Source organism: Passer montanus, unplaced genomic scaffold (genome assembly GCF_014805655.1).
Source record: "Passer montanus isolate IOZ18808 unplaced genomic scaffold, ASM1480565v1 scaffold24, whole genome shotgun sequence".
In the NCBI taxonomy this organism is placed as follows: domain Eukaryota; kingdom Metazoa; phylum Chordata; class Aves; order Passeriformes; family Passeridae; genus Passer; species Passer montanus.
In genome coordinates this window covers 6,690,508-6,706,730 of record NW_024367037.1, presented here as the reverse complement: position 1 = coordinate 6,706,730, position 16,223 = coordinate 6,690,508, and the positions used below count along the sequence as shown (strand labels likewise).

The 16,223-nt window shown below is 40.4% G+C and overlaps 1 protein-coding gene across 7 annotated transcripts in view; it reads left to right on the top strand.

Moving 5' to 3' along the window:
- Nucleotides 1-844: 844 nt before the first annotated feature.
- The window catches only part of ZNF236 (zinc finger protein 236), a 77,982-nt gene continuing 62,603 nt past the window's right edge, over nucleotides 845-16,223 (top strand). For 5 of the 7 annotated variants that reach the window (XM_039711153.1, XM_039711156.1, XM_039711152.1 and 2 more), the window contains exons 1-3: nucleotides 1,178-1,316; nucleotides 12,103-12,245; nucleotides 14,535-14,699. In XM_039711153.1, coding sequence (XP_039567087.1) covers nucleotides 1,256-1,316; nucleotides 12,103-12,245; nucleotides 14,535-14,699 — 369 coding nt within the window. In that variant the 5' untranslated portion in view covers nucleotides 1,178-1,255. Of the gene's footprint in view, nucleotides 981-1,177; nucleotides 1,772-12,102; nucleotides 12,246-14,534; nucleotides 14,700-16,223 lie in introns of those variants that run through there. The other 2 variants (XM_039711155.1, XM_039711154.1) reach the window with 2 other exon arrangements.

Here is a 16,223-nt window from a genome sequence, read left to right as displayed (position 1 = left end):
ACCTGAGCTGATTCTTCTTAATAAAGGCATTAAAAAGGAGAAAGATCTCCTGCCCATTTATTTCACTTCTGACAAGGCCCACTCACAAGGAGTGACAGGACAAGAGGGAATGACTTTAAACTGAAAGAGGGTACATTAGATACTGGAAGGGAATTATTTACTGTGAGGGTAGTGAGACACTGGCACAAGCTGCCCAGAGAAGCTGTAGATGTTCCATTCCTGGAAGTGTTCAAGGCCAGGCTGGGTGAGGCTTGAACAACCTGGTCTAGTCAAAGGTGTCACTGCTCATGGGCAGGAGCATTGGAACAAGATGATCTTTAGGGTCCCCTCCAACCCAAACCACCCTGTGATTCCAAGATCTCTTCGGGCAGCAATTTGGTTCAGGTAGCAAAGCCTGGCCAGGCCACAGCCAGGCCAAACAATTCCAGCAAGTTCAGCCGGTTTCAGCAGCAAACCCCGCATGCCGCTGCAGCTGTGGGCTGGGGCTGCTGTGTTCCTGGGCACCAGGTGAGTCCCATGTGCTCGTGTTTTGCACCCCTCAGCCTAAAACCAGAATTCATGGAGGGTGTGCGAGGGGAAAGCAGGGAAAAGAAACACAAAATACCCACAGCTGGAAGGAGCCACAAGGATCATAGAGCCAAACTACCAGCCCTGCACAGGACAGCCCCAGTATCACACCATGTGCCTGAGAGCATTGCCCAAACATTCCTTGAACTCTGTCAGGCTTGGTGCTGTGACCACTTCCCTAGGGAGTCTGTTCCAGTGCCCAACCCTCTTCTTCGCCCTCAGGGTGACGAACCTTTTCCTAGTACCTAATATCCAGCCTAAATTTGCCCTGACACAACTTCAGGCCATTAACCACGCGGCTCTGGCCGAGCCCTGCTAGCTTTTATGCTCTCCCCCACACAATCACAGAACTGCAAGGGACCTCTAGTCCAACCCCTCTGCCACCGCAGCGTCAGCTACAGCCGGGGACACAGGTACGCGCCCAGATGGGAGCCACAGGCGGGCAGATCCACCGATCCAAACCCCGTTCCCATTCCCGGGCCAGCTCCACAGGGGCGCCCCGCGGCCCCGCCCGCTGCCGCACCCGGATGTACCGACCTCCCCCCAGCCCGGCACAGGCCGGCGCATGCGCACCGGCGGCCGCCGCCGCCCCTCACCCGCCGTGCGCCCCCCGCCAAGAGCGTGTGTGTGTGGTGTGTCCGTGTGTGCGTGCGCCGGGGGGGGCGGGAGGGACGGGTTGGGGGCGGCCATGCCGAGGGGGCGGCCCCCCGAGCCCGGCGGGGAGAGTGGCGAGGCCGGCGCCGAGGCAGGTAACGAGCGCGGCCGGGCTGGCGCGATCCGCGCCCGGGGGTGGGAGGCGAGAAGCCTCCGCGGGCTCCGCATATAGTCCCCGGATATGGGGGAGGAAGGCCGGGTCTATTGTGCGAGGGTGCAGGCGAGAGGGCGGAGGGGAGGAGAGGAGAGCGGAGGGAGCCGGGCCCGGCCCCGCGCAATGATACCGAGCGGCCCCGCCGCCTCCCCGCAGCCTCCCGCCGGGGCAGCGCGGCCGGGGCCGGCATGGCCGGCGGAGGAGGGCTCCTCGGGCCTGGCCCTCCTCCTGCTCCTGCCGCGCTGCGGGACCCGGAGCCGGAGGAAGAGCTCGGGCCGGCTTGCGGCGGGCAGGACGGGAAGGCTCCGGCTCCTTCCGCTGCGCCTCTCCCTCTCCTTCTCCCGGCCAAATTAACGAGATCTTCGAATAAAGCATGATAAACAAATAGAAAATGAGGTTCAACTCGTCCATCTCTCTGATTTGCAAGGACGACGTTATTTTTAAGTTTCTTGTTGCTTTCCTCTAAAAACACCTTTGCAGTCGTTTTCTTTGTGAATATATGTGTAAAACCCCCAAACCATGCTGGTTTTCTCTCCCAACATGTATTAGTCTCACGCTTAAGTTCCAGTATTTTTTATTGTATTTCATTGCCGTTGATGTCTGGGGAGCACTTTCAGGGCAGGATTGGTTTGATGGGCAGGGGATATTTTATTTTTTTTTTGACAGCAGTTGGTAGCTGGTGAGTTTTATGGCTCTTTTGTGTAGTTCGTTCATGCTGATGTTACTGTGGTTCTGTGAGCAATATCGAAATAAGGGCCACAAAAAAAAAATGCTGTGATTCAGGTAGGCCTGAAACCCTCATAAGTGACTTCTCCTTTAGCGCAAGCACGTAGCAGTAGGTGTTTGTTTGAAGTATGTATTTTTTAACAGATAGAATGGAAAGCTATTTCATAAAGCATTTTAATACTGTGCCTGTTTCAGTAATGAAAAATCAGCCAATTAATATTTTCAGTATGTATTTAGTATATTTTGAGTTCTTAATGTTTTCAGATGAGTTCTGGTTCTGCAGTGGGAATGTGTAGGTGAGCCTTCTGTGGAATACTTTTCTGTAGAATTGAAATGTGCTGACAGGCAAGGAAAACGCTGTACTGTTACATGAGGGTTGGGAAGTTGGACAAGATTTTTTTTTACAGTATGGAAAGCTAGATGGGCCACAGGTTCCTACCAGAAGTGGTGGGGTTGTTTTGTTTTGTTTTGGGGTGGGTTTTTTTGTTTGTGTGTTTTGGTTTTGGTGGCCTTTTTTTTTGTTTGTTTTTGTTTTTGTTCTGTTGTGGCTATTGATGTCCACTTTTGATCACTAAGTAAGAAGGATATAAAGAAAGTCCCAAAGAACTTTTGGTGTTACTAGCTTTGGAGGTTGAGGTGGTTTTGTTTGTTTTATTATTTAAACTAAAAATCTACTCAAAGATCTACTTAGTTCTCTAGTAGTTTTTGAAAGGGTATGCATGTGTCATACATGTGTGACCTGCTGTAGTGATGGCATGATGCACAAATGAGAAAAGGATGAGAATTGAGACAAGCTGTCCAGGCACCTACAGCCTAGTAGCTGTATTCGTATTGCTTGTAGTTGGACCTTGATCTTAGACTATTTCTGTGGTAAAACTTGCATATGGCTGACAAGACTTACTGTGAGTTTCATCACATTCTCTATTTTTCACATTTTCATTTATTTTAAAATAATTTTGCCAATTTATTAATCACATTTTTTCATTGAGTGTCTAGGGCTTTCACAGGGATTGAGAGACAGTTGCAAGGATTGCCCTAAATAGGCAAGTTTTGTGGATTCTGGTGGGTTTGGTCCTTGAGATTTCAGGAGTTTTGGACAGCAAAAAATGTTGGCAAGCAGCACATTTTTTTCCTGCACTTCTCTGTGACAGAAAAAGGTCGTGAATGAGGAAGCTCTGGCTGAACAGGACAGCTTGAATCTGGGAAATTTATGTTCTCAGGACGTTTGGCTGTTTGTCCTGTTCAGATACAGCCTTTGAAAACTGACTGTGCATTTCATGGGTTTCACTTTTCCCAGAAGGAATTTTATTTAGAAAATAGGTGTTTACAAAAATAAGTTTCATATCTTTTTGTATCTTTTACTTCGGAGACTGCATTGGTTTAGATTTTTTTGAAGTGTGCTCCTTGGAATTCCTACAGCCATGCTATGCTGATGTCTCATGGAAATGTTGCTCTTTGTAGTTGTACAGTGTCTGTTTATGGTAATTCTGTTTTGGGAGAAAATAAAGGTGAATCAATAATGTTTCACGTAGCTTCCTTAGTCTACTTTAACCACCATGCATGCCAAAGACTAGAACAAGTTCTTTGTTCTAGGAAAATTAAATATGTTGGATAAGAAAAATGAACTCTAGGCAGCAGTAGTAAAAATAATATCTTGACCTCAACAGCTGATATTTTAAAAGAACCTTTTCCTTTTTTGGTATTATATTGTTTTCCCAAAACCATCTTGCAATTTTTTATTTATTTTTTTTAAACTCAGTTGAACTATTCAAATTAACCTCTTTGGTCAAAACTGAAACATGCTAGGTTCTGTCTGAGCATAAGGAGACCCTCACTGTGAGGGTGACTGAGCACAGGCAGTGGTTACTCAGGGCAGTTGTGGAGTCTCCTTCCATAGAGAGGCCCTTTCTGATTTTACCTGTGATGTTTGTCACTGACTGGTGGCAACATGAAATAGACAGTTTTGACTTCTGCTATCTGATCATTTTCAAACAGCAGGAAAGGAATGCTTTGAACAGCAAAATGAAATATTTCAGGGTGTACTGAAGCAGTTTTTAGCCTAGAGTGTATGTCCTTTATTAAACCCAAGGGCTAGTTTGAAACAAGCCTGAACTGAGTTCCTTTATGAGTGCAGTTAAAACTTGAGCATTTCATGTCTTCAGAGGGCCTGAATTGTAACAGAACTCACACATGAAGAGTGATAAATAGTAAATAGACAAAGCTAGGAAACACAGAGATGACATAGCTTTAAGTCTGCCTCTGCAGAGCTGGCTGTATTTTGCTTGCTGCTGTGAGTCCTCTAGCAGCATTTCGGGTGTGATTACATTGAATTAGGGGAAAATCAATTTGGAGGCTTTACATCCCCATTTTATATTACTGAAGAAAAATGAAACTTGAACACATCTGTTAAATCTTACCAAATTTTTGTTATGTAGATTATTTTAGTAGTTGTGTGTTAGGGTTTTATGTGGTGACCTCTGACTGACAAGAAAAGAATGGGTGAGTGGTGTTATGCAGGCAATAATGAGGAGGTTATGGTACAGCTTGTGTGGTGTGCACTAAATCTCTTAAATGCAATAGGTATAAGTAATTTCTTTGGAAAACATGCAGGAAGAACAACTACTCAAGCTTTTGCCTTAGAAAAGGTTTATATTTAGGCTTTAATGGTGATACTCTGGTATCTCACGGTTCTGCAGTAATTTAATCCACATTTATGTACCAAGGGTCATTGGGTGATAAAGATTATAAACTTGGATTACACTGGCATGCTTTAATTCCACACTAGTTTGTCACTATACTTGAAATAATGTCCATGTCTTTTCCCAAGTATTCTATGCAGTTGAGTAACTTGTGTTCTGTCTGTGTGATAGCTTCAGTTCTTGTTCTGTCCCTTGTCCATAGCTTTCCACCAGTTGCAGGAATTTTATTTCCTATTCCATCTGTGCTGATGCCTTCATACCTCATTTATTCCCATGCATTAAGTACTTCCAAATATAATTAAAATTTCTATTTGAGATCTCTCATATCCCTCTTTTGATTTTTATTGCTGCAGTTGGATTACTGTCGTTCTCTGGAAGAGGGAAAACCATGTAGTAAATAATTTACTTCATTCAGAAGTTTCTGTTAGCAGTGTAGTTGCTGTGCACAGGTAAAGGTCATGGCTTCACACATGAGAAATCTAAATAACGTGAAAACAAACAGCTGAAAAATGGTAGCTTGGTATATTCATATGCAGCTGTGAAAAAAAGTGTAATTCCTGTTTTGGAGCATTTAGCAATAAATACAGCAATATTTACCTGAATGTCAAACGAAGCTATCAAAGTTGGTGATGGAAATTCCAATTTCCAGTTGTCTGTGTAGGTTAGGATGATATGGATGGTGTATCTGTGTGGTAGGTTGGCCTTGGCCAGCAATTAAGCACCTTCCAACCACTCTCTCACTTTCTCCTGCAGTAGGGTGAGAGAAGGAATGGGAATAGCAAGAGCAGGAAAAAACTTGTAGATTAAGATGAAGGCAGTTGAGGAAATAAGGCGAGAAAGTAAAAAAAAATAAATATAAACCCCCCTCCAACCAACCAAATTGCCAACCAACAAAAAGCCCAACCAAGTGGTGCAAAGGTAAATGTTTGCCATCACACACAGAGGTGCAGTCTGGTGCTCAGTCTCTGAGCCAAGAGCACTACCTTGGAAGAACTAACCCTGTTTATATTGCTGAACATGATGGTTTATGGCTTGGAATATCCCTTTGTGTTAGCTCCAGCCTTTCTCCCACCCTCAGCCTACCCACTGTGGGGGCAAAGTGAGAAACAGAGAAGGCCTTCATGCTGTGCAGCACTGTTCAGCAATAGCTTAAGCAGTGATGTTAGCAGCATTGTTTTAGTCACAAATTTGAAACACAGCACCATATGGGCTGATAGGAGGGAAGTTAACTCCATCCTGGCCAGACTCAGTGCAACCTGCTTAGCGTGTCGCTGGCTGTGAGGGAGCTGTGAATTCTGTGTCCTCAGACAGTTAATTCAGGCGTCTGCAGCGGAGGTGCAGCGGTGTGGCTGTGCTCTGGCTGCACTCTGCTCCTGAAAGGAGTGCATCTACTTCGTGTTGGCGCATGCCAAGTGACTCACCCCTGGATGTCCATCCCAGCAGTGTGTTCCAGATTAAGTGTTGACCAAAGCATAATAAAAATACCTTGTCTTACATGTGCAAATCTTGATTGATTTCCACATTTTTTTGAGAGTTGAGTCCTTCTCCTGCTCTTCCCATTAGGAGTCAAAAGGAATGCCTACTGTTTGTTTAGAGTTCTGAGCTAGATTTAAACTAATCTGTTGCTTTTATGATTGCAGAAATAAGCAAAATGTTATAATGATTCATTATCATTTGTGTTCTGTGAGTTCAAGTGTAGTATGAGGAGATGTCAGTATTGCCATCCCTGTTTTGTTCTCTTGTCCTACCACTTTCTTTCTGCTCATAAATTAGTAAATAGGTTTTGATAGGGTCAGACCCTTTTGTCCCTAGGCTTGCTAGCTGCCATTTAACATAAGTGACAAGTTTTCACCCATGGATTTTACAAGCTTGAGTGTTTATTTGCAATGTCCTTTCAGTTGGATTCGAGGAGGTTATTAGAGATCTAATAAGGCTGTGCTGCATTCACAGCTGAATGAGTCCATCTGCGCCTTGCAGAGAGGGCTGTGGGCTGCCATGAGGCACACTGCTGCTTACATAAGGAGGGAATGGCTGCGAGTGCTCTAATTCTGTCTTCCTCCTTCCACACTGAGTTGTCGTCAGTGGCTTCTAGCAGAGAGCACCTGCTTGCTGACTCAGCTCCTGAGGTCAAGTGTTGTGAAGGCTGTATCACAGCTGAATTCACCCAAAGTGTTTATTGCTGCTCTGTGAGGGACAATAAATTCAGGAAAGACATTACAGGTTGTAACATTAGGAGTATTCAAGTAAGACCATATTTAAACTGAAAGTTTGTTATAGGTTTGTTTGATAGGTACTTTGCAAATCTGATTCTCCTATTTTTGGCACTTTGGACAAACTGTAAGAATACAGACAAAAATATGTTTGTCAGTGCAAGTTGACAAAGGTGTGTTTGATGGCGCATAATGAGCTAAGTGCTCCCTGTTCAGGTTAATTGTATTGATACTTGACTGTCACTACCAAGCTCTGAAGAACTAAGGCTGATTTATGTTGCAGCTAGACTAACATGCAAATTGAAAAAAAAAATAGAAAGTGACAGTGGCTTCTGCACAGTATGCAGCTAATACTAATAAATTGAAATGTTTGAAACTTTTCTTCTGTTCAGCAAGGTTTATAATTTGCTGTAGTGTGCAGACCTGAAAGAATCCCTTATTTTTCAGGAGGTTTGTTACTCAGTCATTTTCTGTTTTCTCTCTCTGTGTTTGTTTACAGATATTAATAAGAAGCTGCTCTCTAAAAGAGCATGCCAATTTTTCTTGTGATTGTGTTGATGTTAGGTACTTAATCAATTAATGTCCTCTTGAACTAAAACCTCAGACTTTTAATTCTGTGGTTTTGGCTTGAGTGGCATTCTGAATTGCATTAATTCATTAAAAAAGCAGACTTGTGTTTTCATTTGCCAGAGTATACCTGACAATAAATAGATTGCTTAATTTGTGTTTATAATACTTACATTTTTCTGAGAGCATAAGCATCATTTTGTCTATTAATGAGATTCTTGTTAATATGATAAATGATAAATGTGTCCATCAAACATTGTGTGATTATGTCAGTATTTTGATTTTTTTCACTTGGGTACCCAGGGAAATAGAATTCTTGCAATTTTTTGGGCAAATTTCTCAGTGCATTTAAAAAATACTGGATTCATGCCCTCCTGTTAGTTTCTTGAACTTGCTGTGTGCATGTTTTTTTGGTATTCAAAAGTATTGGTCTTTAAGATAGGTTCAGTATTTTGCAGCATTTGGCTTGTTTGATGATCCAAGCTGATGCACCGTAAGCATTTTTTCCCTCTGATATAGGGAAAGATTATTTTATTGCTGATTTATGTGAAATACAGTAGTGTAGGTTATTACTTAGACTTCTTATGAAAGAGGTATCATTGTAAATAAAGTTTTCATTGGGATACTGATTCTTCTAACAAACAAATTGCGTCAAATGGTTATTTCATTTTTGAAATACCTTTTTTAATAACATTGAAATGAAAACAGTCCTGAGTCATACTTCATGAGGCTGTGACATCTGCCTGAAAAGTCAAAATATGGCTCACTTGCTTGTTGCTTCTTTAATTGACAGTGTCTTTCCTGTTTTTATGTCCTCCTAATTCTAAATGCAGTGTAACAGTTTAGGCCTTGCTGTTACCCAGTTGTTTGATTTCAGGAGGGATATTTTTCTGAATACTCTCCTTGTCAGGAGAAGAGTAAGCTATGAAGTCGCTTCCTACGTCTTTATTAAAAGGAAGCTGTGCAACTCGCTAAAATATCCAGTATTTAGTGAGTGATAGAGGACCAGACTGTTTTAGTGACAATACAAAGGAAAAAAGACACTATAGTCTCATCTCTCCCATAGGCTACTTCAGATATAGTGTTAATGAATAAATGAGTTTGTGTTTTAATTTAAATCTGTATTAGATAACAGTCCTGCCCTTTAAGAAAATGTGAAGCAATTGAACTTTTAGAATTCTTTAATGTCCAAACTGGACTGTTTTAGTGGACATAGTGGCTGTAACTACCTAGAACAGACTTCAGCCTGATCTCCCAATAGCTGAGCCTTTGAAGACTTCTGGAGTCCAACCTAAGTTGATCTGCTGTGCATTGTCCTTAAGGATTTCTGCACTGAGAGTCTTCTGCCAAGAGAAGCTGGACTTCACAGTCCAGGTGATTCTAGAGTCCAGTCCTGATTCCCCAATTGCGGTGTTGCATTTTAGTTAAATGGTGTGCTCTGTCTCGCCCCTCGAAAATGTAGGGTTTATTCCAAGCCTGTGTTCCTCCCCTGAAGTCTCATGTATTTGTAATCCCATTGGCCCAAATCTTATTCCGTGCCCACTTTGAATCTCCCTGTTAGGCTGTGCAGGGGAGACAAGACGCTCTCTTGGCCCCTTCTCTTCCTAGAGTCTCCCTCTCTCCCCCTTCCCCCCTTCTTCCTCAGAAACTATGTTGCTCCCGGGGGTGGGACCCCAATAAACCCTCATCTAATCAGCACCCTCAAAAGCCATGTGGAGTCTCCTTGCCTGCCGGCTGCTACAGGAAACTCTCAGCTTAGGGGGCTCCTCCAGAGACTCCCCGGGGGGCCCCCCCCCCCCCCAAACAAACTGCAACACCCAATGTCTTCCCTTTGCTTTTTAGCAATATAAAAGGACCAAATAACCTTGTAAAATTTGGCTTTGAAAAGAGTTAGAAAAAAGAGTAATGCTTAAAATGTTATGGATGTAAGCAGTTCATTTTCTATATGGCGCCTTCTGTTTCTTCTTCCATGGGATCAGAGTGCCTTTGGGAAGGTGGAACAGCTTGGAGGCAGCTCAGGATTTATGAACATCCATGAACTAGTCTGGAGAACTTTGTGATGCTTTGGCATGAGATGTGATATGTTCAGCTCCTCATTTTTATTAGTTCAGGCTGGTTTTCTGTTATTTTCTATTAAATATTTTAAGATTATGCATTTGTTGCTTCTTTCTGTTTCTTTTAGCAGTGGTTATTGCTGTCTTTTTACAGAAAAGCTGAAATGCTTTCAGGTACTGCATCAGGTGGTCTGATTTCATAGAATTATAGTGATCAAATTCTGTTGAAATATTACAAGATACTTAATTTTTCATCCTATAGTTAAACTCCTCCTAAAATTGCAGAAGAAAATTCACAGCCTGTAGATTAATCAGTATTGGTCAATACAGACATGACACACATTTTAATAAAAATGATACATAGGTATATTAGTGACCTAAGACTGATGCCATTGGGCAGTATTATTCAGAAACTAGTGAGCATGTTCGGTTTTTGTTTCAAAGTGTAGAGAATTTAGCACCTTTGATGATGTCACTGTTACATTTTTGCTACTTCAATTGCTTCCACATTGTTTTTGCATATTGTGTAGTGCCTTTGATCTCAAGAGTGAATGTTTAAAGATAAGAATCTCTTTGGTTCAAGGAGAAGGTTTGAGGGCCCTTGGAAAGTCATGGATTGGACCATTTTTCAGTTCTCAATTTAAAGTGAGAGGTCAGATCTACATGGGGTTGAACAATTACTCCTTTTTCCAGGGGAAAAGAAAGCCTTGTGCATTATGTTTCCATATAGCCCAAGTGTAGGAGTAGGTTTTTCTTTCACTTCTCTTGTGATGGCATTAGTTACAGAAACTGATTTTGTGTCCTTTTTTCCTACTCAGGCATATTTATCACAAGATTGCTTAAAGGTTTGTGCCTTGTGATTAAAGCTGTGATTTTCAGCTTTTGAAGAAATGTGGCCATTTCAGGGTTGTTATTGATAGTGTCTGCATGCTATGAATTTATAGTCTGTTAAAGGGTGCAGTAAGTGTAAGTTTACATATGAGAAAGATAAGTGATGTTTGCATCATTCTATTACAGAGAAATATTTGATAACTAAACTTTGCAAAGCAAAATTTAATTGGGTCACTTAGTCCAGGAATGGGAAGTGCATGTCCCTAGGGCATTGTTTTTTGTTGTGATTTCTTGCCCAGAATAAATTGTGCTGAAATGTTTCCTACAGCTTCCCCAATTACGAGGTTTTAAAGTTTGTTTATGAGAATTTTAGCAGGGAAAGAAAATGATCAGGACATAAGGTACTGATATTTTCTTTCTCCTTGTAAAGGCTGTGGTGAATGAGAGATGACTTTGAAGTGGGTGTAGTAGCATGGAAATACTATATGAACTGTATAATCTTCAATTTCCTCTGAGGAAATGTAAACAGGATGCTGTAAACTTCTGCTTGTGTTGTTGTTACTTCCTATGCCTAGTTCTTACATACATGAAGAAAAGTACCGACATAAAGACAAACATCAGAAACATTGCATGTCTGGATACTAAAATCAATGTTCCATTCTTTTTGTGTTCTGTTTATTGATGCAGTTTTAGTTGTGGCGGTTTGAAACTGAATTCTATAGATTTTTTCCTCTTCCATGACCCTAACCTGCAGCACAAGCTGACCCCTCCTGCCAGTTGCTTTTTCTTAAATGAAGATAACTTATTTAGTAATACAGTACCATCTCACATGTAAAATGTGTTTAACTTCCTTGGATTAATATTTTCCTTATATCATAAATTATTTATAGGATTGAATTCACTCATTTGAGCAGGAGGATGTAGAAGCTTGCGACTTGTGTATCAAAAGTTACATGACTGTAGGAGGTCAAAAGAAAACTGTATGGGCTTAGTCTGGGTCTGTTTAAAGAAAAATACATTTCTTTCCATTGAATGAATATGTACACACTTAGACTTGCAGTTTATTGCATCTCTCTTAACTGTTTGAAACATTGGTGTTGGGTTTACAACTCTAAAGGTTTTAAATAGGTTTTAATAACGATTTTGTAATGCCAGAAGGAGAAGAAAGAAAGCATGTCTAAATTTCTCTTAGGGAAAGAGAGAGCAAGAGAAGGGAGGGAGGGCTGACTATTAATTTTAAAAAACTTTTTTAGAAACATGTGATGTAATATTAAAAGGAACCCCTGGCAGTAGCCTATTCATACCTAGTGTCTTTTGCAAGGTTTCATTTTGTTTCAAACTTGATGGCTGTTTGTGAAGCACAGAAATAATTTATTTCAAATCACTGTGAAAAGGTGATTATTTATGTCTGTGGTGACTGGCAGTTTGAGATGTGGAAATACTTGAATTATCTTATGTCAAGGGAAGCAGTAATATTTATGCCTGAGATCTTCTGGATCCCTTGAAGTTACACTGTTGGATAAGTCAAAAATCTTAGAGGAATTGGAATAGTTGCTGCGTCAAGTTATTCTGTTTTTTACAGTAAATTATAAGTAGATAAAATGTAACTTCAAACAAATGTTTTATTGCTTGTTTTGTAGATGATGTTCTGACACCGAATACAGAGAACGGTAATTTTCCCTACCAAGTACCCAGCTTCCATAAGTGTGAGATCTGTTTGCTGTCTTTTCCAAGAGAGACCCAGTTCCAGCGCCATATGAGGGATCATGAGCAAAATGACAAGGTATGACTTATGCTAGATATAACCAGTGTACATTGATAGTTTCATATACTGTCAAGTGAAGCTAACACAAGATATCTTTTCCATTTCTTTTCAGTCACACCATTAATAATTACTACTTGGGGACCTTAGAGTTTTGTGACATACCTCTTTCATGTTTTCTCATGTTTCCTTTGAGATAGGACCTTCCTTTGATGCCCTTTAATTGGATTGTTGTTTCCAGATCAGTAATTTCTAATTTTAGCCATTTTCTTTGATTTATAAATTACCCAGGTGGATGACAATATACATGAGGGTTTTTTTCAGTAGAGTTTGCAAAGTGATTCTACACATTAGCAATAAAAAGAAAATAATGCCTACATTTATCAACAGGATCCTACTAGTAAACTGATTTAGTATGTATGTATTAATCAGTGGATTAATGTCATAACTTTAGCTGCTTACAAGTCAAATTTGGGAAAGAATGAGAAGAATACCAATATGTGATTAAGACTGGACTGGCTTTTTAAATGAAGCTTTTGCCACAAGTTGTATCAATAATATGAAGCATTTAACTTATTTGCCTTGCTTTCTAGTTCACAAAGCTAAAACTACTTACATGTGATAGGAAAATAACTTTATTACTTTTTGAGGTAACCCTAAATACAGATTAATTTTCACAAAATGTAGCACTTGGAGATAATTCACGTATAAAAAGAACAACTTACCAACTTACATAAGTTTCAGTGTTGTAAAGTTGATAAAGTTAAACCCATGCTATTGCACGCTTATGTAAGAGCCTTTACATCCAAAAGTTAATGCTCTTAATGAATGAAAACTGGTAAAAGAACAACTTACCAACTTACACAAGTTTCAGTGTTGTAAAGTTGATAAAGTTAAACCCATGCTATTGCACGCTTATGTAAGAGCCCTTACATTCAAAAGTGAAAGTGCTCTTAACGAATGAAAACTGGTTTGCAGATACCAAGTGAAGAGCAGTCAGGCCTAGTATAAACCAAGTGTTTTGCTGTTTTGATTATTAGTTTTACTTCAGGAGATTTCATAGAACTTCAGAATATGCTGAGTTGAAAGGACCCACAAGGATCATCAAGACCAACCCCTGTCACTGTGCAGGATACCTCAAGAGTCACATGTGTGCCTGAGGGCATTGTCTAAATCCTCCTTGAACTCTGTCAGGCCTGGTGCTGTGACCACTTCCCTGGGGAGCCTCTTCCAGTGTCCAGCCACCTCTGGGTGAATCATGGTCACAGTTAAAATAGGAAAATGTATTTCTGTCTCCTGCTCATTGCTCTGTCCTACTAACTTCACTCTTTTCAGACAGTCTTAGTTTTGAGTCTCTGGTTTCCTTAGTTCCCCTTCTTTCTTTTCCCTGTGTGCTCTTAAAATGCTGTATTTGTATTTTTTGTAAGGAGATGCAAAGAAGATAAAATAATTAATATTAGTATTATTAAGCATCATTATCCTGTGTAATGCTTGAATTGCTCTTTCTTAATGTTTAACATTTTGATTTGTATGGTTATATGTGTCACTCAGGGTATGTATATGTTCTGTTTTGAAAGCAAAACCAGTGAGAGACTCCAAGTCAGAAATACAATGTATTAGGAGAAGGGAAAAGAAAACCAAAATACATGTAATAATACAAAAGAAAAACTACTGACAAAATTAGAATACAACCTGACACCCTGTTGGTCAGTTGGATTGGTGGCTGCAGTGCTCCTGGAGTGGCAGATGTGGTTCTGTTGGAGCAATGATCCTGTAGAAAGGGTGTAATCTTCCCCTGAAGCTCCAGTGGAAAAGACACCTGTTCCTCTGGGAATCCAGTGGAAAGACAGACTGTTCTGTCCCAAACCCCAGATTATATCCAGGTGGGAATGCTTAGCTCCTTCCCCCTGGGCAGGGCATCTCACAATGGGCTGCTATCATTTTGTGATCAGGTGGTGGGTCCTTGATTTCCCATTAAACAGAAATGGCTCCTGGAGGGAGTTATCTGTGAGTCATGCAGAAAGGCATTGATGGGCCCATTAACAGGAGATAAGGAAAAACATCCCTCTCCTGGTTTCAACAACTCTTAAAGATGGGAAGAACAGAAATGGCTCCTGGAGGGAGTTATCTGTGAGTCATGCAGAAAGGCATTGATGGGCCCATTAACAGGAGATAAGGAAAAACATCCCCCTCCTGGTTTCAACAACTCTTAAAGATGGGAATATAATACATCTTAATATTGTAACCTAGGACAATATAGCTTATGGGAAGACTGAACTTTGTCTTTATTTTTGTGATTTTAACAAACAGCCTCACCGGTGTGACCAGTGTCCGATGTCATTTAATGTTGAATTCAACTTGACACTTCACAAATGTACTCACAATGGCGAAGATCCTACGTGTCCTGTGTGCAACAAGAAGTTCTCCAGGGTAGCCAGTCTGAAAGCACATATAATGCTACATGAGAAAGAGGAGGTACTGCATTAAACTGTATAATTTACTTTTGAAAAGACATGTCATCGTGGTTGTATTTAATCCTTTATCTGTATGCTTTAGGTTTTGTGTAAATTTAAATTTTGAATAAGTTATTTTGTTCTGAAGAAATATAAAACTTTATGTGGGGAGTCTGTTTTAGTATTAGTAACAGAAATTAATATCGTGATTATAAATGAGTGTTCCCGACGTGTCTTTGTGAACAAAAGGAACTTGAGCATATTTGATAGATACCATATCATACTATATATGAACATTAATTGATTGGTTATTTGCACATACTTTTATTTTGAAGATACTTCTGTGACTTAATCTACATTAATAAGCTCACACATAAGAAATAATGTTTGATGGCTGATGTCATGGTGAGGCACTCTCACCATTCACAGAAATAGATGAAGCTGTTCCCTTATCTACAGCTTCCACCTCTGTTTTTAAGTGGTTGGTTGTTTTGCTTCAAATACTTGTTCCTTCCCCTATCAAAATTCCATTTTTCGTTTTGATAGAGTGTTGGTTAAATTCTTAGCAGTTAATACATAGTGGTGTATTTTGCAGACTTGATAGTTTTTACTGCATTCCTACAATTGCCAGAATTGAATGCACTGCCCAAAATACCAAGTTTTTGATAATGTAATTGCATCTTCCTCCTGTTAAGGCTTTTTAAAAATTGCACTTTGTTTTGGAGAACTGGAGCTGAATCAGGAATGCACTTTTAATGTCCGACTTCTAATCACAAATGTAACAGTGGTGTGTTTCTCCATGCCAATTGCTGACAGCTTACAGCAGTTTTGACCTGTAAGTTGGGGATAATAGGCCTGTGTGTACTTTTCCCTAAACCAGAGGCAGGGCATGCCATCTGTAGAGATTGTATTCCTTCTTTAATCATTTTAGCTCATGTTTTGTCATGTACACAGTCAAGTAGGCAGCCAAGTTAAGTGGACTAGAGTCCAATTTACTGTATATTAATGTATCTATATGATATATGGCTTAATTGGTATTATTAAGGAAACTTGATTTATGAATTGCTCAGAACATCAGAATAAGGAAACTAAGCATCAAGAAAGACACCTGAGAGTGGTTTTTGGTATGTATTTATTTCTACCACTAAGTGATTTTTCCTGCACTTCAGCAGTGCTGATTTTGTTGCTTTGGTGCAGATGTCAGAAGAATAGGCTGTGTGATGCCTTCAAATTTCAAATTCCATCTGCAGCTTGAAAATTGAATTTATAAAAATATGAACATATTTCAATTGCTAATGAATGTGTTTCTTATAATACCCAATAGTTTTGTGATAAAACAGAGTTGAATGTAGCAATTAATCCACATAAAACTGCAGGAATGACTTTCACAGTAATTATGCACAGGACCTGTAGGAGAGCTGGAATTTGAACTTGAAGCAGAGGCTGTTGGTGATGGCACTAGCTGTCACTGAGGGGTTTTCCACAACGTGCAGGTTTACAAGTGTCGGTGGAGCACATTCGCCCTCATGTCCGCGCTTCTTCCTTT